General features: G+C 40.5%; 1 protein-coding gene across 1 annotated transcript in view; it reads right to left on the bottom strand.

The window, feature by feature from the left end:
* LOC114445903 (follistatin-related protein 4-like) overlaps positions 1-24,385 on the bottom strand; it is a 132,421-nt gene that overhangs the window by 33,681 nt on the left and 74,355 nt on the right. Inside the window, exons 4-5 of the mRNA XM_028421216.1 lie at positions 13,925-14,115; positions 11,770-11,890 (exon numbers count right to left, since the gene is read on the bottom strand). Of these exons, the coding sequence (XP_028277017.1) occupies positions 11,770-11,890; positions 13,925-14,115 (312 nt within the window). The remainder of the gene's footprint in view (positions 1-11,769; positions 11,891-13,924; positions 14,116-24,385) is intronic.

Below are 24,385 nucleotides of genomic sequence, written 5' to 3'. Positions count from 1 at the left end.
TTCTGTTTTTGCAACAATATTGCACAGTTTAAAATAATGTATTTCTATCTTGTGACAAATTGCAAACCCTGTAAGTAGCATTATGCTAGATGCATGACATAACAGCTCACTTCTAAACGGGGGAGGACAACCCTGCATTGTCCATCCATTATACAACACTTTGGAATAAAATATAAGAATATATCTTCTGATAAATATAATTTTAATACATTTTAAGGTAGGATAATTTAGGGTTAGGGTTAGGGTTAGGGTATGCTGTAATCTCTGGAATTACTCAAAACTTAAGTAGCTACAAGAACACTTCATATCCTTAAGAAACGGCATAATACCTTTAGCCAATTCACTTAAAGCTAAAAACTAAAATCGATATTTTTGCTTAATGGCCAGTTGTGCTTGCATGTTACAGTAGATGCTCCTTAAAAATAATCCTGACACATAATAATCAGACAGAGAATTACTTTTATAAAATGCTAGCGGGCTGGATTGGGCCTCATTGATCTGTTTTGGCATGCAACTCAGGTGAGAAAACGGGTTTTGCTGTTTTCAGCAAAAAACAAGGCACACCTGTGTTGCAAATGCAGAAGTACTGTAGAGTCAGGTCATCTTAGGATGAAGTAAAAGTTTGAAATGTATTTATTATTTATGTATTTCTAAATTATTGATCCAAAGAAGGCTTGCTGGACATACATGTTCTGTTTTCAGCAAAGCTACACAGTTGTGTTTGTATGTTCGCACCTGGAAGTTGATGTAAAACATTTTTTTTTTTTTTCCCCTGCAAGTAACTAAGTGACTGCAGCATTCTCCCTAATTCTTGTATGTTATTTAATAACTTTAATCATTTTTAATCAACAAATTGCTTAATGCTTGAAATGTGTGTGAAAATGAAAATCTTTTAGAAATGCAAGCACACTCTCTCTTTGGGAAATAAAGGCAGCAAATGCTTGCTTCCTTTCATCGTCTGTGGTCACACCTAAAACCTGCCCATAACTAATAATAACCTTCAAAGGATGCAGACTTGTCAAAAATAGCTTAAAATCAAGTATTTGTGTGGGTTTGTGTTCTTAGGAATCTTATAAGCATCCAAGTACGTTTCAGTACTGACAAATAAAGCCAACCTGGGGTGCCATAAATGGCAGCTCGTCACATGGCCACTTGGCTAAATGTCAATTTGGGCTGTTTATGTATTGATTTATAATTTACTGTGTTTGTTATTTTCAAGATAAGAAAGCTGCTACAATGCTATGAAGGACTTTAAACCTGTTTATGTTTATGTCTGAGTAGAACATATAAAAGCAGTGTTGCACCAAATAAGAACTTTGTAACATTTAATATAAAGCAAAAATATTGAGATTTGAACAAAACATTGTGACGGCTCTGAATACTGCATCATCACAAGCCTTCATAGTACCTCTGACATAATGCTAATGGAGGATAGAAATATCCACTTGGATTAGGTTTTAGCTTCCTGACTGAACATTCGTAGATTAATAAAGCTGAGGGTTGGCTGAAGTATTACATTTACTATCAAGACATTTCCTGCACAGTTTCCAGGAATCCAGACTCAGTATATATGGCAGTAGTTACATAACACTACTGGAAGACTTAATAACTATATCCTGCACTAAAACCTGTGAATACAATCATAATGTGTGTCTTAAAAACTTTGTAAGGCCTGAGGCCTTTATTAAAACCTTGTTCTTAAGCTTGCAGACAGCGTAACAAAAAAATATATATATATATATTCAGAGGCTAAACACGATAGAAGACAAGTTCTAACATTTTTCTATGGTAAAAATAAAAAAAGAATACATTTCTTTTCTTGCTTGGCTTTCCCATTATTAACTGAATTGGTATATTTTTATCTTTTACACCTCACTCGAAATGAAATGAGCAGAAAAGTGAACTAAATAGGCACTGCAACATGGCACCATTATAACGACTAACAGGGTTTTTAAAAAGCTGCTGATGAGTTGATGAAGTTGATTAATTGCTCCATATTTTCCCCTGGAGTATACTTTCTCTCTCTCTCTCTCGCTCTCTCTCGCTCTCTCTCGTTCACTTATGTAATGAATTATGGGAGAACAAACTTTGTCTACAGCACGCTGCTAAATTATTATGGATCCTCCAAGCATGACAGAAGTTTTGCAAATACCTGTGAAAGTTTCTGGCTAAAGTCCTGCATGTTTAATGATTAAACATTATGCGGGTAGCAAAGAGGCTGGAGGGTAGCTAAACTGACATCAGTTTTATTCCCAACTGGACCCTTTCTGACCTCAAGTGACCTGAGTGTTTACAGGAGATAGTATGCAAATTCGTGCTCACACTGGCTGTCACATTAGCAATGCAGATGACCGGAGGTGTAGTCTGTAACACAGTGACAACACAGAGGCTCTGCCATTGCTGATTCATACCTCTCCCATGGTGGCAAATTTGCAATCACAGTCCATTATGGGATGTAAATAAATGTAACAGTTGTGAAGTATGTGGGCAGTATCTAAAAAAAAGTGTTTCGGATCTTTACTGCGGCATAAACACAGTACACACAGTAAACACAGGCTAGGATATCATCCAAAAACTGACAATAATAGAGACTAAACTTCGAGACAATCCTTTTATGTTTCCTCATGAACCAAAGGTAGCCTGGCTGCATGAAGTGTTGGCATTCAAACTGTTAAAGTTAAACATAAGTCATGTCTTACCATGAAATGGTTAACGAAGTTATCTTCACGGACATGTTTTCTTTAAAGCAGGGAGCTCAGGATCGTGTTAAAATACTTTCATGGGGACTGTGCACCACTGCAAAAGTTATGATGAGTGTTGCATCACCACATCAAGGTCTTCCATGTACATGAGGCTTGTTGGGATTTTGCCTGGTTAAAAAAAAAAACACTGTGTCATCTTGGTAGAAAAAAAGCCTCAGAGCTTTAACCCTCAAGCCAGCTCAGTGCATGTTGTCTTAGAAAACTGGGTTGAATTGGAGTTTTGCCACAGGAGATACTGTGTACTAACACTCTGCTGGGAGCGTGCAACATTGAGCTGAGCCAGAGAATCAGACCGCGCTCCTGAGAATAAAGACCTTGGAGATTTGGGATTACCTGTTCCCCCTATCCCCACCCTCTCTCTCTCTCTCTCTTATACAACAGGCACACTTCAAAACGTCCAAAACGATTTCAGCTTTCTTAAGCTGTCGAAGCTGCGGTCTACTGAACAGAAATCTGGCTATAGAAATTCTATGCAATTCTCTGAGGGCCACTAAATGATATTTGGCTGCTAGTGCTGTGCAGGAATACTTTAATTCTATCTAACAGCTATGGAAAGGCTTTCATTAGCTAAAAAGTAATCAAAACATCTTTTTAAAACCATAAACTCTTCTGTCATCTTTACCATGTTTTTTGACTCATGATGCAACACATCAAGATTTAGGCGACCTTGTGCCTTAAATCTTTACCTCTAAACTTTGCCTCCTTTTGAAGCTTCAAAGAACACAGAGAGCACAACTGTCTGTAAATTTAGTATGTGGATACCTGCAGAGAGCCAGAATATGTCATTTGTTTAGTCAATCTAGACACTCAATTGCACAAACACACAGCTACCAACTGCTTGACAGTCTTCTACTGCTAACTCAACTCAAGTACAGGTTGGCCCTTTTCACTAAAGCAGTCGAGACTCAGTCTTTGCTGAGTTACTGTTTTTACAAAGGTGTGTACTCTTCTTCTTCCTTACCATCACACACTCAGTTCTCATTCTACTTTTTTTTTTTAAAACTTGTCACCTCTAACCTCTCATTTCTTCCAGTCTTTACTCCTGCCCCAGACTCCTATAAAGATGTAATTGTGTATTGCGTTTACTGTTTTTCTCTCCACTCCTTCACTCCATGACAACTCCTTACCCTGCCGCTCTCTTGCCCCACCTCTGTGCCCCTTCAGACCTTGACAAAAAATATAATTATGCATCACTTGCTCTTCTAAATCCTCTCCCATCTTTCTGTCCTTCTCTTTCCTTGACACTTTTGGCCTCCTCCCAAATCCTATTCTCTCCTCTGTGTCCCAGGTAAACACATGTAGACAAGCAGAATGACTAGGTTAACATTAGCATGTTGTCTTCTCCCTGCCACTGTAGCCCTGATCAAAACACTGTTTCATCCTTTTGAATATGTAGGAGGTAACATGAATAGCCCCTGAGGTGTTTTTGTTTGTGCTTGTGTATGTGTAAGTTCTTTAGCTGGAAGCCACCACATCCAGTCACTTGTACTTTCATTCTTTCCCCCATTTACCCCGTTCCACTCTCTTTCATCCTTTTATAAGATCATAGTGTTTGTTGTCTTGTTTGTGGAGTTCCGCTTAGTGACATCAGCACCGGCCTCTGTTTAGTTCCACTGTACAAACAGAGGGGAAAACAACTCTTTTCATTACAACATAACCTTATCCCTATAACAACACCATCTGGACCAACTTGCTGATGATTTACACAGAACAGATGTTGGCCCAAAGAAAACAAGACTCCCTCTAAGTGCATCTATGGTAAAATATTTCTTACTTTCTCCCACACAAACACTGTACACGGCAGTGTACTCGAAAGCTGAGGCTATCGAGCCTTGACGGATTATGTGGTCGTTCTCTAACCTTGCTGGGGTTGTCTTGTGTTCTATAAATCTGTTACTATATTCTTTTCCTGCAGCAAAATCCCTCTTTCTTGCCCTTTTCTGCTGTGTTTATCTCCTTTGTTCTGGGAGAACATTTTCAAAGCTGATGAAGGTGGATGCTGGAGGGGAGAAAAAAAAAAAGAAGAAGAGCATCTCGCACTAACGGAGACACGCACCCGTAAGGACCCACACTTGTTTGAAATTGGAGAAAAGGGGTGTTAAAATAAGAAAAAGAAAAGGAGAAAAGAGGGGGGGGAAGGTGGGGGGGATTGTTCCACCAAAGAGGCAAAAGAAAGAGCAAATCAATGGAGGCATGATAATGAATTATTTCCTCGCCAGAGAGGGAGTTAGAGGAGAGAGATAAAAGCAGACCACATGCTGTGCCACTAACAGCCTAGGGCCGCTGCCTGTGAATTATGGTGCGCTGGAACACACTTGCCGCCCTCGGGAACCATTGGTTGCAAACGAAAGAGAACGAGGGAGGGGAAAAAAAATAGAAATAAGAAAGTCACAAAAAAAATGTTAGGACCAGAAAGGAAATGTCGAAAAGGGGTAATAGGTCAAATCAAAGCCCCTTGAGGCCCTATGAAGCACGGTTTTACATCTCTATGGTTAATTAGAGACATAACGATGAAATTAAAGTGGTGGAAATGAAAGAAGGATAGATAGATGAGGGAAATTGAGAAGCAGGGGCAGCAGGGGCAGTGCTGGATGGGATTATTCAGAATGTGTAATTATAAGAGATATTAGATGTCTGGTAGAACAGCATGCGTGTCACCAATAAAAAGTCATGTCTTAATGATCCTGGTATTATGTTCCAGATGTAATGTGAGATTTTTACAAGCATATTTTTCCTGCATTACAACATTATCTGCATTTAGAAGGCTTGATTTCTCAACTACTGTGTGAGAGACAAAGACATTATAAGCAGAGGTGCAAGTTGTACTTCTCCGCACCATGTTTAACATATCCAAAGCAGACATTAGTTGAGTTTTTCCCTCTTTGTTCTTCTTCAACAAAGACATCCTGCTGAGAAAGTCCTAATTTAGGTGCTTGATTTAGATTAAAGTTTATATCTGAAAAAGAGCAGAGAGTGGAGGGAAGGCACAGAATAGTTCAATATGTACTTGGAAAACACTATTATGACTAAATAATGGTTACCGTTTGAATTATGAGACTCGAGCTGCTATTTGCTTGTGGTGGATTATTTAATATATCCTTAATTAAAGCACTTCTTATCTTTATAAAAGTGAACATTTATCTGCAAATCTTACATTTTCATACATCATCCATTTGTGATTTGACTTTTTGCTTTACTCGCAAGCTGTAATTTAGTTTTTTGGGTGGGGGTGACTTTCTTCCAACTTGCCTCATCCATTTCCTTTATTAATTCATAACATGTCTTAAAATTAGTTTCAACATCCCACTGCGAACATAAATCTAACTGAATATTATACACCCAGCTGTTGTTTTTATGTCTTTGTGGAGAAACAGTGCAGTAAAGTACAACAGTAAGCACTCTGCCTCTTTTATCTAAAGTTACCTTCCTACCATTGTGGCTTAAGCTACAAAATGATATTAGTGGTAAATGAAGGGGATAACCTCAGTGCCAAAAACTGTAGTTTCATAAATGGCTATTTGAGGCTGGCTCCAAATGTGAGTCATCCAAATAGACATAGCCATGTTGAAACTTTATCGCAGGAATAAACAAACATCTGGTCTGAAAAAAAGCATCAGAAACATTGGAGTAGTTTAATTATAAGAGACACACTTCACTAACATATAAGTACAAACATCCAATTTGATTTTGTGGCTGAGATAACCATGACATCTCTCCAACATAGAAAGTGTTTTGTTGTTGTTGTTTTATTGACTTAATTTCACCCAGAGGTAAAACAATCAGCGTTTCTATCAAAAACAAAGCACAAACAGGACGTATGTCAGGTCTGGCAGATGTTTCCAGAGGTTGAATGTCTCAGTTGACAGTGCTTTGCAGTGCCTGCACATGCTGTATTTGTAATACAATAAAAAAACAAACTGATGGTCCACTATCTCTGCTTATCCTTTAGAGGACAGTGCTCAAGCTGTTTTTTGTTAAGAGGTGCACAGCTTGTTTTTGTATTAAGGGCCTCAACAGACACAGCCATTGTTGCCTTTCCGTTTCCTGCTCATCGCTCCTTTTGTTTCACCCTGGTGTATGCTTAAGATGTCCACCTGTCTGCTGTGTTTGCACTCAGGAATAATAGAGTCCGATATCTCACACCACACACACATCTTTAATCCTTAATTGTTGATCGTGCGCAGGTTTCATAATGCTTACTTTACAGTACCTCTGGCTTTATGTCCCCATCCCCTTGTTTCCTCTTTGGCTTAATGTTTCTCCCCTTCCCTTCCCTCCCCTCTCCTCCAGGGAATTAGCTGCAGTGGGTAAGTGTTGCACTAAATAAATGATTCAGAGATTAAACAGACAGCTACAGTTGCCATGACAACTCACTGGGCATCTCTCACTATTGTATTCAGAAGAGGGCTGGATGACCAGGGCCTGTAAGGTGCAATGTAAGTATATCAGTGCATCTGAAATAAATATTCACGTTCTCAAGTGTGTACAAGAGTGCCTGTATGTGTGGGATAAGTAGACAATAAGTCGATAAGTAGGAAAAATACCTAGCTGCTGTGATAATAAAAAATAAATGAAAAAAATACAAATGAGAGAAGAATCTGTAACTTTAATCGAACTTAATTTAAATATTTCTTGGTTATCTTAATGTAATTCACACAGGAAGTAGCCTAAGAAAGTCTATAGAGAATCTGCTTATTAACAACCTAAAAACAATGTATACAGAACTGTGGCAAAAGCAATGAAATAAGTAAATAAGTAGGTAAGTAAAACCCTTCTCCCAGCCCAGCATATAAGAAGTGGGACCAAAGCCTCAACAGTCCCTTACCTGTTACCTGACATTAGGTAATTACCCAGAAAAAAAGATGACACTTGGAAGGCACCAAAAGGCCCTTATACACACACCGGCAATTAGCTGTAAAGGTCCATTGAGTGGTAATGAGGCATCAGGAAGTAGTGAGAGGAAAGGAGAGGAGAGGAAATGTTTAAGATAGGTGAGAGGAAACAGTAAATAGGAGGTGAGGAGTTGAGAAAAGACAGGGACATTTTGATATTGTATTGAGATAACGCTGAGAGAAAACAATGGAAAACCAAAAAGAGCTGTGTGGATGCTAAAGAAAACTCCAAACCCTCCACTTCAAAGTCACTTTGCTGTTGACGGCTTAGCTGGAGGTCACCCACTTCGCTGTCAGAGAACAACAGGCACCCCTTGTAACGGTGATATCTGATCTCTCAGCAAGATCATTTGTGCAGATTAAGGACAAACTGGAGTAACATAAAAGATCAAACCTTGACAGGAGCTGCTGGGTAGCAACAAAAAGATACTACTATAACACAAGCACTGGGAGTCACTTAGAGCTTCTTTGTACAGTACATACAGTCTATAGAAGGCCTAACATCAAGACAGAGCCAAGCAGAGACTTTTAAAATATCTGAAAAAGCTCCTTTCATACAGATAATGCAGTATATTGCTGCAGAGAGGACCCCTTGTTACACAGCTTTGTTTGTGCGTAATGAAAAAAGCCCAGATTCAGAGATGCTGTCCCTAAATAGAGTGCAGATATTTCAGTTTGCTAATCAGCAACACACACCTACAAACCTCTCAACCTGTTAACCAGTTGACCTTTATCTCTGGCTATTCGTTGTTTACAACCATCTCATTACTTCTAATCTTTTTAACTCTCATTTCTCTAACTCCTCCCCACACTTTCCTACTTTACTCATCTCTGCACCTATGGAAATCACTGCTCTCTCACTGCTACTCTCTTCTTCTTCCAATCCATCCAACCCTCTCCTCCTCCTCCTACTACTATTCTTCTCTTCCCTTCTTTCTCCACTTCACTTCTCACTTGATTAATTAGTCAGAGCTGCTGAGCGGCCCTGCCAGTGCAGTCTAGGATCTCCATATAATTCCACTCTTAACAGGAGTCATGGAAAACAAATAGGTTCACAGTGGAGGAGAAGCGTAGAAGGGAAGAACTGCATGTGGGGGAGAAATGGAGGAATGATGTGAACCAGGGAAAACTAGCCTGGTCTTAATTAGAGGCTTGCCAGCTGTGAGCTTTTTGCAAATAATAAAGAAATGAGACCACTGTACAAGGACTAAATCACTATAGAATGAAGTTAGATTCCAGCTCCTGTCAAGCACAGCATGAATAAGTTATTAACCACAGCAGCGTCATCACATGACGATGGCAAAGAAAATAACTTCCTCAGTCACTTTTCTTCTTATGCTTTCCTTTAAAATGTCTTGCTGTGTTTCTGGTGCTGCTTTTTTTTCTACCATGTCGTCCCTATAGTGGGATCGTCCTCCTTCATTGCCCTGCTGCTGCTCTCCTTAGTTAGCCTGATGATCCAAGGTGCTTTATAGTAATAAACAAGGCTGACGGTGAATAATGCTGAAGTATTGCCATGCTGCGAGTCCTTCTGCCTTTCATCCAAAAAAAATACGTGGACTACCAAAGGTGTATTCAATGAATCTATGTACTGTGCCGCCCATGCAGGCCCCAGAAATGGCAGAAAAGCCAGTGTGATAAGATCTTGCAGAGATACAGTATCTCCACATTTACAAAAGGGTACTAACAGGCAGCCCATGTATCACTGCAGGGCATCTTTACGTATAACATGTGTATTCACACAGGGTCTCTGACCTTGTGTGACCGTATATATTACACCTGCAGGCTACAGATATTGCTCAATAAGCCTGCTCACTTATCAGTTTTAATGCTAATGCGCTTTTAACAGTTAATGTGAATCATGTCGTCTCTGGCGTCACTGGAAACGTCTGCAAGGCAAATTCCTTCACATTTATTACTGTGTAATTATAACTGGGACACAAAAGGGCTCATGTACAAGCCAATGACTCCCACACAATGTTGGCAGAGTAATAAATGTTAAGAAGCACAAACCTGTGAAAGCATACAACATTAGGAAGCTGATTCCAAGCCATTATGCTGTTATCTCTGTATTATGCCCTATAGCAAAGAGAATGTTGATTATTCAGGGGCTCATAACAAGAGGTCATTAGGTTTCTGGCCATACTAAGCGAAAGCTAAGAATTATAGATGTGTACAAATAAAGTTTGATGCTTAAACACTTAAAGTTGTTGATTCACTGAAAACTGGGATTATCCATAAATTGTTTAAGTGATTTATTAGAGAACAGTGCCGGACACACTTTACTCTCTATATATAACCAAACGGGTCTTAGGGTCAGCCGATATTTATTAGTCAATTGCTGCCTCGCAGTAATCTTTAAAAGTACATCTGTAAAATTCGGTTCGCATTACGCTTTTATTTTAATTACAAATCCATACGCTTGCAGAAATGAATGGGCGTTTAAGCAGAATTCACTTAACAGAGGTTCCAGAGCAAGGAGTAAAAAAAAAAAATTAAAAAAAACAAAAAACAACCAACCTGCTGGGCTTGTAATGGGTAGAATAAAGGAGGGAGAGAAAAAAATCAATAAGAATATAATCATCTCTTGGAGTATTCTCCAAGCATATTCTCTTCTCTTCAATTTGTGGTAAAAAATAAAAAATAGATTCAGGTGGCAATGGAATTGAGCTTTTATAAAGAGGGCTGCTTGTCAATGTTTATACATTAAATAAGGCAAAGACAACACAGGGGGCTGAATAAAAAAAATAAGAATACATCACTGGTTCTAAACAGCATATAGCTAAATAGCTAAGGGGTTTGATTCTTATATAAGGGCTACAGATTAGATAGAGATCGCCACAGGAGTGGCAGGGCAACTAAATGCTAACCTTGTACTTTAATAGAATCCTCACAACATAACCAAGGTTTATATTAGGCTGCACAGAAAAAAACACATGACCTCTCATCATTTTAGTCTATGATATGGATGGTATTTTCCCAACTTGTGTCTGTGTTGTAAATTTCCACGCTGTGAAACACCTGTGATTCCTGGCTGCTCTCATGTCCCAGACAGCAGTGACTACTACACCCCATGAAAACACACACACACAGTAACAGGCAAACTTGCAGAATTCAACACCATCAACATTGTCCAGAACACCAGATGTGCCACTCAAAAATAACTGCCCCCCCTTGATGTTGCCTGTCTGTAGTCCAACACTTAACCTTGAGCACCATCCGATCAATAGCTTGTATTATTGGTCCCAACCCACATCTTTGACTGCTTGTCAAACATAAAATGCATTGATAAACCCGGTCTTAAACCCCTGTAGGCATACTGGCGGTAGGCAGATAAATGCCTTGCAATGACTGCTCGCTGCCCATCTGGAAGGTGAAAGGAGCATAACGGAATAATAGCAGGATGGTTCCCACTAAAACCAGCCATTAGGAAGCTAAATTAATGGTGAAGCTTAATGGACCTACACGAGCTGAAGGTAAAGCCTTGGAAATGGCCACCTGCCATAGTTAAATGCTGAATTCATCAACTTTATTGTCCTTTTAGAATCAGACCCAGGTTGTTTCAATGCCGTTTGGAGCAACATATGGACAGCAAGGTGCAAATCTCAAAAAGTGATAGCAGTGGGTTTCCCAAGCATCCAGTAATGTTGATGCTGATGCTACAGTAGTGACGGGATTGTGATTATTGGTCTTAATAAGGTGGAACCTGCCTGAGCTCTCAGCTGCTGCTCCACCTAAACCCCCAAAGCTATTACTGTGGTTCCAAATGCTATAATCAAGGTTGGGTTTGGTCACACATTCTGGTGTGCAATTATCAATTTATCTGTGGCGGAAACACTTTCATCCTGTTGGCCACTTTGGAGAGGTCCGTGGGTTCTAAATAGCAGGGACTGTTATTATTAATATATACCTAAATTAAAATGTTTTACTTTGTGTAGTTTTAGTAGAAATGTATTTTTTTTTCCTTAAAGGTAGGGAAGGAGATTTAATTCTGAAATTCGGGGTGAGCGCCGAGAGAGCATGTGTTTACTTTGGAAATCTGGCCAGCAGTTTTCAAAATCTCCTACCCTACCTTTAATAATAAAGACTGGTAAATTAGACAGAAAAAGACTTACGAAAAGCTGTGTAGAACTCATGTAGGCTGAGGTGACCGTCATTGTTGTAGTCATCATAGCGTAGCAGATCTTGCATGGTGCACTCCAACAGACTGTCCTCCAGGTGCTCTCTCATGGAGATCTAACAAACAAACAGAATATTTTTTTTTATTTTACAGCAGATCCTTGGTGTGATAAAACCAGATGATCAAAGGAATTATTACAAAGAGTTATGAAATGTTATCGTCGTTATGTTGTTCTTTTCTTGCTATCTAGGGTGAGATGGTACACAATGTACACATTCAATATAAAAATATGTAAATATGACATTTCTAAAGGTGAAATATAAATTTATCATTTCAATAATTCTAACAAAGGGATTCTATATTCAGGACTGGATGTGTAGAAGCTACTGTTTTTTGGTCTCTCATTACATACAGTATAGTCAGCATTGTAAGTAGTTTTTAAAATCTCTTTTTTTTTGAGTCCCTCCATTCTGATTAAACTGTCTAGTTTAAATAATTTATCATGTCAGTGCTGTTCCTGATTGCTCGCATTTTAAGACCATATCTACTTTTGCATGCTGCACCTGAGATAATTCAAAGATGTTCCCCTGGGATGACACCTTCCTTCCATCATTTATTGCCACTTACGAGTCATTCATTTCCTTTTTTTTTGGTCACATTGGTGGCATGCCTTGCACAGGGGAAGCGATGTTAAGCAGTTTTAAGGATATAAACAGAAGTCTCAGCATCTGTTTAATAACTTCAGTAGTCTGTAGAAGTTGTTACTTCTCTAGAAAAGCACACCAGTCACTGATAAAAGTGCCTCTCAGTGCAAATCTGTGTGTCAAAAGATTGTTCATGCTGGTATTGTGTGTTTATGGAGTACGGGGTACGCATCAGAATTTGGATTGACCTCAGGTAATCCCGGTGATGAAAGTTACAAAGCTATCTAATGAAAAACACAAACAATATGACTCAGCAGATAAGTCAACAATTAGGTTTATTTGTGAGCCAAAATGCAGAGGTCAGACTAGAAGAATAATAATTTGAGCTACAGCAAGACATGTGATATGCCACACTTCAAAGCTGCCTGTATTTATTCATATATTTATTCAGATTTTAATTTTCCGTTCTTAAAATGTGTTTTTAGGTCAAAATGCAAACAAGATGATGGTAAATTATACATTTAATCCCTTCAGTTATCCAAGTCTAAAAATACAGCCCTCCCCCTTCTGCTTTGTGTTCCTCTCCTCTAACTGATTCTGTATGGAGCGGCACATGTGACATGGCAGATTAAAGGATGTAACAAATGTTTTTTTCATGTTGCTGCCGGCAGCTCGCTGCAGCCATGTGTTCGCTGCCACAGACGGATCTGTCCTCGGGCGTTTGAATAAAATATTTCAAACTCTGCAGTGAGTACAGGACTTCACCCTCCAAGACCATCTGTGACAATAGACAGATTCCACTCTGGAAGCTGGAGTGGAGTTCATCATCTTTGATCCTTAAAAGCATCATTGGCCACACCCAGATTTATAAAATCCTACAGGGTAAGAATCTCTTATCTGTCATTTCACTGCACCATTTAATTCTTTGGTGGATCCGTGAATATGGCTCGGCCACAAAAGCCACAAGTCACTCTGACATAGGACAGAGCTTGTTGTATGTTACAGCCTGTGATATGTGTTTGGTTGTGCATTCAAATTATAAATAAAAACACAAAATAATATAAACACGAATGATCAATATCCACTTATTTTTTTCTGAGATTCTCTCAGGAACAATTTCCACAGACTGTACAGAATTTGACAATCTACTCAGCAGTTAACAGAGACTCTAGCATGGTTCACTGCATCCTGGCACTGTGGCAGTCACTGAGATCATGGCATTGGCTGGAAGGAGTTTAATTAACACCCATCTCTGATGCCTATTTCCTGAAACCAGATGATGCTCACAATAATTTAATTTCCTCACCATGCAAATGTCAAAGCCAGTTCTTTCCACAGTTCCCCCCATCAGACACCAGCAGGGCGATTAACTCAGTAAACATTTTTTATTGTTAAACAGGATGACTAAATGTTTCGGCCAAATGTCACTCCACCTCATAGTCGGAACCAAGTGGCAATCCATGAATGTATCCATCCATTTAAAGGCCATTTCAGGCTGACACCCACCTTTTCTAGTTCATCGCTGATCAGCAGGCCATCGTGGTTCACGTCCAAGTATCTAAACATGGTGTCCACCAATGCTCTTTTCTCCTCCATGTCTCTCTGCTGGTTCTGCTTGCCAGTCTTCGGCACTTTTGGTTGCATATCCAGCAGCATGGTCTTCAGCTTGTTGTACTCTGACATGGTGCACGCGTTGCCTGCAGAGTAAACACACAGATATGGAAGAAAAGACATTTGATTAACCTCAATTACACAAGCCAAGGCCTGTGGATTGTAGCTGTAAATTGGATTTAAAGTGTTTGTGTGTTTAATGGAGGGGGGAGAGAAAAGGAGAACGAGAGGTGTAGATAATGTGGGTTTTTCTACATGCATGCATATGTCCTTCAGTGTTTACCCATTACAAAAAAAAAATGTTAGTTTTTTGTTTGCATAATTTGTCTGACAGCTTTTCGGTGCAGGGGGTCCAATTAATTACAAGTAATCCTTGAATCCACATGAAAACAAAAGGTAAACATCCTCATTCAGACTCTCTCAAGCTTCTTGTCCTGCTTTGCTGTGGGATTAGAGCTCATGTTTCAAACCAGGCTGGGTGTATAGCTCATAATTCTGATGTCTGATGGTGATGTGCAGAGGAAATGAGACCGCAAATTAACTCTGCTTTTATTCTTCACACTTGAAATCAATAATTATGCAAAATGTGCCTGTCACATGCTGTGTGGGACTTGATAATAATGGAGAGTAGGCAAGTAAATAAGCTCCAGAAAAGGGGAGAGAAAGTTTTTTTTTTTTTTTTTTTGGTTTTAGTTTTCTTCCATCCTTGTATCCCCTGAGCCCATTCTGATGGCAGCATGAGAGATGCTGAGAGAAGGGATGGCAAGAGGCTTACGCGCAAGTCAGAAGCAGTGATGAGAAAGCAAAATATTAAGAACTCTCTCATATGAATAAATCATTAGATAACATCCCTCCCTGATCATTGCTACGCAGGAGACCCCCTTCTGAGACTACACGGGAATGGATCTTTTTGCCTAATGTCCTCCGACAACTGTTAGGTGAAAGATTTTATTTTGTATAATGTTGTTATGTGGTGTGGGTCCACATATCTAGAAGTGTGTCCCTAATATGAAGTTTTCATTTCTGTATGTATATTACTGTAATGTGTTTTATAAGTACTTATGTGTGAAGTAAGTTTTACAGAAGATCAGTTAGCTGTTGTCTGCTCTTTGGAGACAGCTCTGGTTGATATCAAGCTAAGGTTGTAAATCCAGATCTTGATTGAAGGAATGTGTTAATCTCCATGACCCCATTTTACGACCCACCTTCCTGTGAGTTTGTTTTTCTGGTCACTTTCAGATTTGACCCACAGCCTATGAGATGTTAGGACTTAAAGTGAACTTACATGGGGGAAGAGGTGTAAGCTTTTATGGGGCGTCATAAAATCACTCGTATGGTACAGTGATTATTCTCCTGGAGAACTTATCTTCAACTTAGGTTTACGACTGACAAAAGGGGACCCCCTGCTATTTCCTCTCTAAGGTTTAACCATTACCAAATAAGGTAAACTAAATATCAGTTGAGCTGACCCCATTGGTGCAGAGTTAGGGAAGGACATGATTTTATGGGATCTCAAGATAGGATAAAAGGTGTTTACAAAAGAATGGGATGTTGTTCTCTGGCTGTGAGGCCAGGCAACCACAGAGATCTCTGTTTGTGTGACCCAGAATTTGCTTCTTTACTGTTAGAATAAATTGTAATTTTGAGACCAGATATTGTCAACTTCTTCTTAATCAAAGAACCGGGGAAGATGAATGAAAGGATCCAGAAGATTTTTATGTCCCTAACAATTTGGTGTTTCCGCCCGGTTTGAAGAAGTGAGGGTCTAACAACATCCTGCCTGACTGAGTGACTACTGGCTAGCCAACAACAAACAAGGTAAGCAGAAACCTGTTTAATCAAATTCTGCATATTGGACACTCTAAATTAAGTAGTCACTGTGACTGGTATGGTGTTTTAAAGTTAAAATTGTATGAGGCAAATTGTGAGTCCACATAATTGAAGAATTATTCAAAAATTAAATATTAAAATAAAAAGAGTAACACAAAAAATTTAAAAAAGTCATTGGGTTTTGCAGCCCCGACTATGTTTGGACGCGAGCATAGATAAGCTCGGTTGAGAGCCCGAGGGAATTTGATGACCCCTGAAAAGAAAGAATGGATTGGCAGTAATAGAATCAAAGTGTGTTAAATGAATGAAAAAGTGAAAAACTTGATGTAAAGATTGGGCGTAACCAGAATAAAAGCGGATTGGCAAAAATAACGATTGATTGGCAATACGTTTAAAATGTTTTAAAAGATTGGCAATAAGTTTCAAATGTAGGCCTAAGTAAATTGAGAAAGCGCTGTATTATTGAGAGAAAGATAAACCGGTGATTTGTTTTGTCTTGTCTTGTTTTGTTGTGGTTGTTTTATGTACTCCATACTGTCGGAGAATTGTTGTGTTTAAAACTGATTCTGCGTTGGCAGAGAAGTGAGTTTGTGCAGAGTGTTTGTTGTAAGTTGAATGTGTGACATGAATGTGTGAACGTGTTTTTAAGTGAAAGTGTGACTCTGTGTTGTCAGAGTCACAGTGAGGGACAGAAGAAGGTACATAGGAAGTTAAATTTTAACATATAGAAGGAATTTGTAAGTGGTAATTATGTCTGAGTGGAAGACAATTGATGAACAGATGAGTAAGATGTTAAGCCGTTGTCGTGGACAGGTAGGTCCGGACAACAAGCAGAAGGCAGCTGCTGAGCTGCAAGCAGTGGTTTGTGAAGCGGTGACAGAACAGGGAGTGAAAGGAGATGATAAAAAGTTGCTAAAAAGTGTGATTGCAACAGTGGAGAATAAAGTTAAATTAGAGAGAGAGAGAAAGGAGGAGATTATTAGATCCTTAGTATTAGAGACAGTTGAGTTGAAGAAGGCAGTGAAGGCTGATGAGGAGAAATGTAAGATTTTATATCAGGCATATCTGTGCTGCATAGATGATGATTGTGAGGAGTCTGGTAGTACCACTGATATTAAACAAGAAGTAGAGAGCGAGGGAACTCAGGAGGCGGAGATACCACCTCCTTATTCGCCCGCCTCCACAGTAGCCGCTGCCCTATCTCAGACCCCACCTCCTGGGATGTACCCCATCATGACTGTCCCTGATGGGAGGGGGCGAGTAACAGACAGACAGACAGGAGAGAACTTTAGTCAACCTGGTGCCCAGCAGCACTGGTATAGACCAGCAACAGTGGAGGGGCTTCCCCTGTTGCTTCAGCAGGCCTGGAAAAATGACCCTGATTTACCAGGAAGTGATTCTGTTGCTTGGAAGAGACATGTTGTACACCATATGAATCTACACACTGACAAAGAGACCATGGAGATGAAAGGGCTGCAGACACAATTATTAAAGCTGCAGTTAGCTCAAGCTAGAAAGGAAGCAGCATATCAGAGGAAAATGAAGAAATACACCCATACATCACAGCTGGTAGTTCAGCCTCAGCTCACTCTCCCACCTCAGCCACAGTCCCCAGTTGTGGGAGAACCTGATATGTATTTAACCCCACCTTGGGTCACCCGCACCCACTATCGTGATGGGTGGTGCCAAAGTCATAGAGGAGGTAACTGGAGGAAGAGGGGTGGCCGTAGGGGAGGGGGGCATGGAAGGGGTGGATACAGTGGTATGCGTGGGGGTGACTGCTTCTATTGTGGAAAACCTGGCCATTGGGAAAGAGACTGTCCCTACAGAGTGCAACCCCTACACTGCCCACAAGGGGCTCCCTGGTATCCTCCCCAGGGAAATGGCATCCAAGGATCACACTGATATCTGACATCATTCCATCAGTTGGCTTCTTTGGGGAACTTCAACATCTGCCATTCACAGAACTTGTGAAACTGCATTAGCAGACCAGCACAGACATTGTTTCATTTGCTCCAGCTCATCACCAGTGAATGTGATGGGCAGAGACTTGTTGATCAAAACTGGAACCTCCATTATGTGCTCCCCAGATGGACTAACAGTGACATTCACTGATGAACAGAACTTTGCCTGCTCCCTGAGTGTTGGAGTAACTGGATAGTGGCTGATGACACCACTAAGATACAGAGACTTGTGCAGATATCTACTGGATTTGCCTCCTGCCTGAGTTTCCTCAAGGGGGTGGTCTCCTCAGTCTATTACAGCAGTGGAAACCCTGGATAATGTCTCTCCGATCCTATAGGCTGCCACAGACCCTCTGTATGTTACACTCTTCTATGACAGGCATGAGGATCTCTCTACCAGGAGAGGTTCTCTTCCTTAGAGGGACGAAATTGGTCCATCATAGTAGATGATATGTTTGTGGCTGAGGAAGGAGTAGTTGCTGATGTATAGTTTTAAGTGGCTCAAATGTGTGCCACATGTTTTATTAGCCATTCATCTAGAATATTAAGCTATAGAATTAGGCTCCATGGTCAAGAAATGTAAAGCTACTTCTGATAGGTGGCTATCACAGCGGATAGGTATTCAGCATTCTTCATCCTCAAACCTTATTAGATTACCATTCACAAAGTGGACGATTCCATGTTTTTTAACACAAACACAAACAGACGGTATAGCAAATGATTGATCATAAGGCTCAGGAGCTGTTAGCTACACTACCACATAATTTCTGGATGTAAGTTGTTGTGTCACGGTACTCTTGTCTCTTTCAGAGTCTCAACTTCCACACTGATCTGGCTCTTCTAGTATCCACATAAATTGTTATTAGAGGTAGCAGAGCAGTCATTTATTGACTTGAAGGAGTCTCTGGCATGTGCTGTTGGATTAGCCCTCCCAGACCACTTAGTTCATTTTACTTGATGTTTCTGAAACAGATGGAGATGTGCATGGTGTTCTGTTTCAGAAAAAGGGGGAGAAGAGATAGGTTTTAATCTGAGTTTTAACTTGGTTAAACAGTCAGATTGCACCAGACATGCAGCAGGAATGATTAAAATGGTGCAGAAAATAGCTCATCAGGTCTTTAACTTCTCCCAGGAAAAGATGGTCTGGGTGTAGAGGGGGCAGAGTCAAGAGAGAGAGTCAAGATGTATGCGATGTATTCTCCAGAAGGGAAGCCAGTGCTTCCACCAGGGCTCAGGAAGAGAGTCTTAAATGAGGCGCATGGGCATGTTGGACATAAACAGATGCTGAGGAATCTGGTACATTGGTGGCATCCATTTATGTCAGAGATTACTAAAAATTGGGTAAAAGAGTGTAAAATATGTATGAGTATAATCCCAAACCCACAGTGAGGCCGGATATGGGAAGTTTCCCACTCCTAGTTGTTCCTGGACAGGAAATAGTTATTAATTATATAGACATGGTGAAGCATCAGGAATGTCAGTACCTCCTGATGGCAGTAGATTTGTTTATATGGTGGCCAGAAGTGTGGCCTGAAGAGAAAAAAGGTGTGTGTTGAAGAGAAAAAGTGTTTTATCTGATAATGGGTGTCACTTCAAGAGTGCAGACCTAGAAAAGGTGGAGCAGGCTTTGGGCCTAAGACATAGGTATGGTGCAGTATATCACCCACAGTCACAGGGAAAAGTGGAAAGGATGAACCAGAACTTAAAACAAAAATTGGCTAAAATCTGTGCACAGACCAAATTTATATGGGTTCAAGTGTTTTTATTGTATTAACATGTATATGATGTTCAGTGAATAACGCCACATAATTCACATAATATGAGTTTTTTACAGGCTGACAGCCTCTTGGAATGAATTTTAAGCTTTGGTGTGAGTATGTATATCACAGGTGAAAGGAGAAACTGAGAGACCAGATGAGGACATGCCACACACTGAGGGGGTCCTCATGAAGGTGATAAAGAAGAAGTGGTCGGAGCCAAGGTGGACAGGTCCTTACCAGGTGGTGGAGCGCACCTCCCATGCGGTGCGGCTGAAAGGGAAAGGAGACACCTGGTATCATTGGAGCCAGTGCACCCCGGCCGTGGAGCCAGGGCGGACGCTGGCCGACATTCAGACGGAGCAGGACAAGGAGAAAATACAAGGGGCAGAATAATCCCCTAAACGCAGGAGTGTGACCAGTAGGTAGTCTACCCTACTGGTTGAAGAGGACGAGACGTGAATTACAGCCGACACGAGTGAGCAGTTGTCAAGAGGAAGGTTTGAAACTTCAGGAGCAGAGGTTTTGGTTCCTGTTATCAAGAAGACCTCGACTGTCAAGATGGAACTGTGGGGAAAATGGAGAGTGTTGGGTGGTTTTATTTTGTTATTTGTAACTGTTGTAATTCTGAGTTTATATGTGTGTGAAAAGAGAAGTGATTTGTTTTTTTCCTCAGGGTCCAGCATACGTAGGGTGAGGAGAGCACCAGGGACAGGAGGAGATGCATGTGTGAGAAAAGAAAGGGGTATAGAGTTAGACTATTATAAGGGTGCAGAGTCCTCTTATATTTTTGATCTGTGTGCAGTAATCAACTGCGGAGGACATAATGCATCGTGGAGAGAGTATAATGTCTATGTTTGTGGGTTAGGATGGCCAGGGGCCTGGAGATGGTGTTCCTCATGGGAACATGTATGGCAGGCAACAAATTGGGCACCTAGAACAGCTAAAACAACCTCAGATGGGCGGATCTTGTTAAGTGGGTTTTTCCGTATACAAAGGGATTGGAGCCACACACAGAATCCCATTATGCTATCAATTATTGGCTTGGAGCAAAACCCTTATGTTAAACCTTCTGGAGTGCCTGGCCAATGTTGGGACTCCAAATCTGATGATTTTTATATTGTCGTAGGAGTAGACGTGTCCGGTAGGGATCCTGTAGGATTGATTAAGATTAATTTGCTTGATAAACCGGCACTGATTAATCCATTGCCAACTCCCCCTCCTCAGAAGGACATCGTAGTTCATGATTACACTATGTTTACCCCATTTGATGTATTAGCATTGTCTACTGGTTATGAGGATGATAATATTTGGCTCAGATGGATGGTGAAACAGGTGAGGGAGCAAAATATGTCAGATTGTGTTGCCTGTGCATCAGCGCGACCCCACTTGTACACTGAACCCGCCCCATTGTATCCAGATGATGCATGGGGATTTGGTTGTATTATGGCCATGACTCGTGAAGTCTCTCCATCAAATTGTACCACGTTGTCTTCTTTATTCCCACCAATTAGTGAACAAACTAAAACTGGACCCTTCAGGCCGTGGAAGGGTACTGGTAATTACACATGTTTCAACATGACAGGCACAGGAACGGTTAATTATGGAAATATTGATGTATCATGGTGTGAGACGGTGTTGCAACGTAATACCTCGGTTTTAGGATCAAAGGCTAGAGCGGATTTATATTATTACTGTGGGGGGCCTCATTTGTTTGTTTCTTTACGAGTAGACGGAAGGGGTTTATGTTCTATGGTCAGATTGATGTCTCCATTGCAGATAGTAGGTGAGAAAGCTACCAGGGCACCATCCCAACAACAAGTAAATGCGGCGCTGACTCGCAGACGGCGGCGACATGTCATCACAAAGCGTTACGCAAGCCACTTTGATTTATCCTTAGGCAGTCCCACCTACATAGATGCAATAGGGGTTCCAAGAGGCGTTCCAGATGAATTTAAATTGGCTGATCAGGTTGCAGCAGGGTTTGAGAACATTCCTATTCTCTCTGCTCTTTTTCCAGTGACTCCTAATAAAAATGTTGACAGAATTAATTATGTGCATTATAATGTTCTTAGGTTAGCTAATTTAACCAGGGATGCTGTAGAAGGTCTTTCTGAACAGCTGGCCCCTACCTCTCTGATGTCAGTACAGAATAGGATGGCTTTGGATATGTTATTAGCAGAAAAAGGAGGGGTATGTGCTATGTTTGGTGAAATGTGCTGTACATTTATTCCTAACAACACTGCCCCGGATGGTAAGGTGACAAGAGCATTAGAAGGCCTCAGAACCCTGTCTCAGGAGATGCATGAGCATTCAGGAGTTGATAACCCTTTAGATGGCTGGCTGAATAAGTGGTTTGGTCCCTGGAAAGCTTTAATTATTTCTGTAATGACTTCTCTTACAGTTTTTCTAGCTATTTTGATTACATGTGGATGTTGTTGCATACCTTGCATGCGTAGTTTGTGTAATAGATTAATTGTATCAGCTGTTGAGAAGAAGGATATAGGTGTATATCATCCATATCAAATGCCTTTGTTAGCAGCAGAGGTGCCTGAGGGAGATGAGGATGAGGAGGCTCCGTTGTGAGCTCTTAAATGAGCTCAAAAGGGGGAACTGTTAGGTGAAAGATTTTATTTTGTATAATGTTGTTATGTGGTGTGGGTCCACATATCTAGAAGTGTGTCCCTAATATGAAGTTTTCATTTCTGTATGTATATTACTGTAATGTGTTTTATAAGTACTTATGTGTGAAGTAAGTTTTACAGAAGATCAGTTAGCTGTTGTCTGCTCTTTGGAGACAGCTCTGGTTGATATCAAGCTAAGGTTGTAAATCCAGATCTTGATTGAAGGAATGTGTTAATCTCCATGACCCCATTTTACGACCCACCTTCCTGTGAGTTTGTTTTTCTGGTCACTTTCAGATTTGACCCACAGCCTATGAGATGTTAGGACTTAAAGTGAACTTACATGGGGGAAGAGGTGTAAGCTTTTATGGGGCGTCATAAAATCACTCGTATGGTACAGTGATTATTCTCCTGGAGAACTTATCTTCAACTTAGGTTTACGACTGACAAAAGGGGACCCCCTGCTATTTCCTCTCTAAGGTTTAACCATTACCAAATAAGGTAAACTAAATATCAGTTGAGCTGACCCCATTGGTGCAGAGTTAGGGAAGGACATGATTTTATGGGATCTCAAGATAGGATAAAAGGTGTTTACAAAAGAATGGGATGTTGTTCTCTGGCTGTGAGGCCAGGCAACCACAGAGATCTCTGTTTGTGTGACCCAGAATTTGCTTCTTTACTGTTAGAATAAATTGTAATTTTGAGACCAGATATTGTCAACTTCTTCTTAATCAAAGAACCGGGGAAGATGAATGAAAGGATCCAGAAGATTTTTATGTCCCTAACACAACTCAGCAACCATAAAGGCTAACATATGCAAAATTAGGGGACATGCAGGGCTTAATAGACTGTAGAAGTTTAGTCCCAGCATCTCCTTTTGATTCTAAACCCATAGCAGGCTGGAGTGCTGTCACGGCATATCTACATTTGTTAGCATGACTGTCCCTGCAGCAAAGTCAACAAGGGTTCAACTGGGCTACATCAGACGACAGTCTCCTCTTGTCGTGCACAATATTAAGGTGCATATTAAAGATGCACATATTTTCATTCTTATGCATATGTATATGTTCAGAGACAAACTGTAAGGTTTCCTGGTGTGCAAAATGTCATTCTTAAACAACCTCTGATACAGTGAGAATATCTTGAAGGCTGAGGCTGGCACTGTTAAACATTATCAACCTTCATCAAGTACATGAAGGTAAAGTAAGTATATTAGTCTGTTAAGACCAAACATAAATCTTTATCATGCATCACAAATATTGACTTTAATTTTAAATACAGGATAAATTATTGTACTCTTCTATGTAAGTGTGTAGATTTGTGTTAGAGATTAGGTTAGAAACAAAGTTACATAAAGAAGGTAAGAAATCGGAATCTGCTTCTTCCTGGAGGACTACGTGATGTGTTCTCAAAGCCACACATGCTATAACAAGCCGAGAAAACACATATGCCCCACCTCAAGACTGGCGACCCTGTACTTATTATGACACACCTGCACAACAAAGACAATGTGCTGTCTTCTATATAAGCTGGCAGTCAAGTCAAGGTCTTGACTAAATCCCCGTTCAATGTTATTCCTGCGAGGGGAACGAGGCGTGAGATGCCTCAGACATGAGGGATCATCACCTAACTGTCATCCCTGTCCTCATACTGGAAGGACAGAAATGAATTAACACCCCCAAGCTGATTTACATCATGTCATATATATGGAGAGAACAATCTTGTCTTTGCTCACTCAATCTGCCTCTACACATTTCTATACAGTGGATATACACAGTATATATATAGGAAAGACTGTGTACACATAAAAAATGTATAAATCCAGTTATGCTGTACTGACAGAGGTTGATCAAGGACATAAATTTAATAACCTCTTCACCTTTTCTTGCTTCCAGCGTGAATGATACAGCTGGAGTGAATCATGCTCCCTTTCTGCTGTAGTGAATGTCCTTTGATTCAGTCTCTCTCATTCTGCTGAGCGCAGCAAGCAGCTGGAGCAGTGGCAGAGAGGTATCTGTCTGTATTACAGTGCATCCACCCCTGACTCTAACACTGTTTTATTGTTCTAGAGGGACTAGGACTCTCTTTATTGCCCGTTTGAAATGTTAGCTGCTTAAGTGAGTGATCCGAGGCTGCTTGCACCATGGACCCCCAGTGTCCCAGAGATGGAGCTCCTCTCCA

Source organism: Parambassis ranga, chromosome 14, assembly GCF_900634625.1.
Source record: "Parambassis ranga chromosome 14, fParRan2.1, whole genome shotgun sequence".
Taxonomy (NCBI): Eukaryota; Metazoa; Chordata; class Actinopteri; family Ambassidae; genus Parambassis; species Parambassis ranga.
This window is presented reverse-complemented; position numbering and strand designations above follow the sequence as displayed.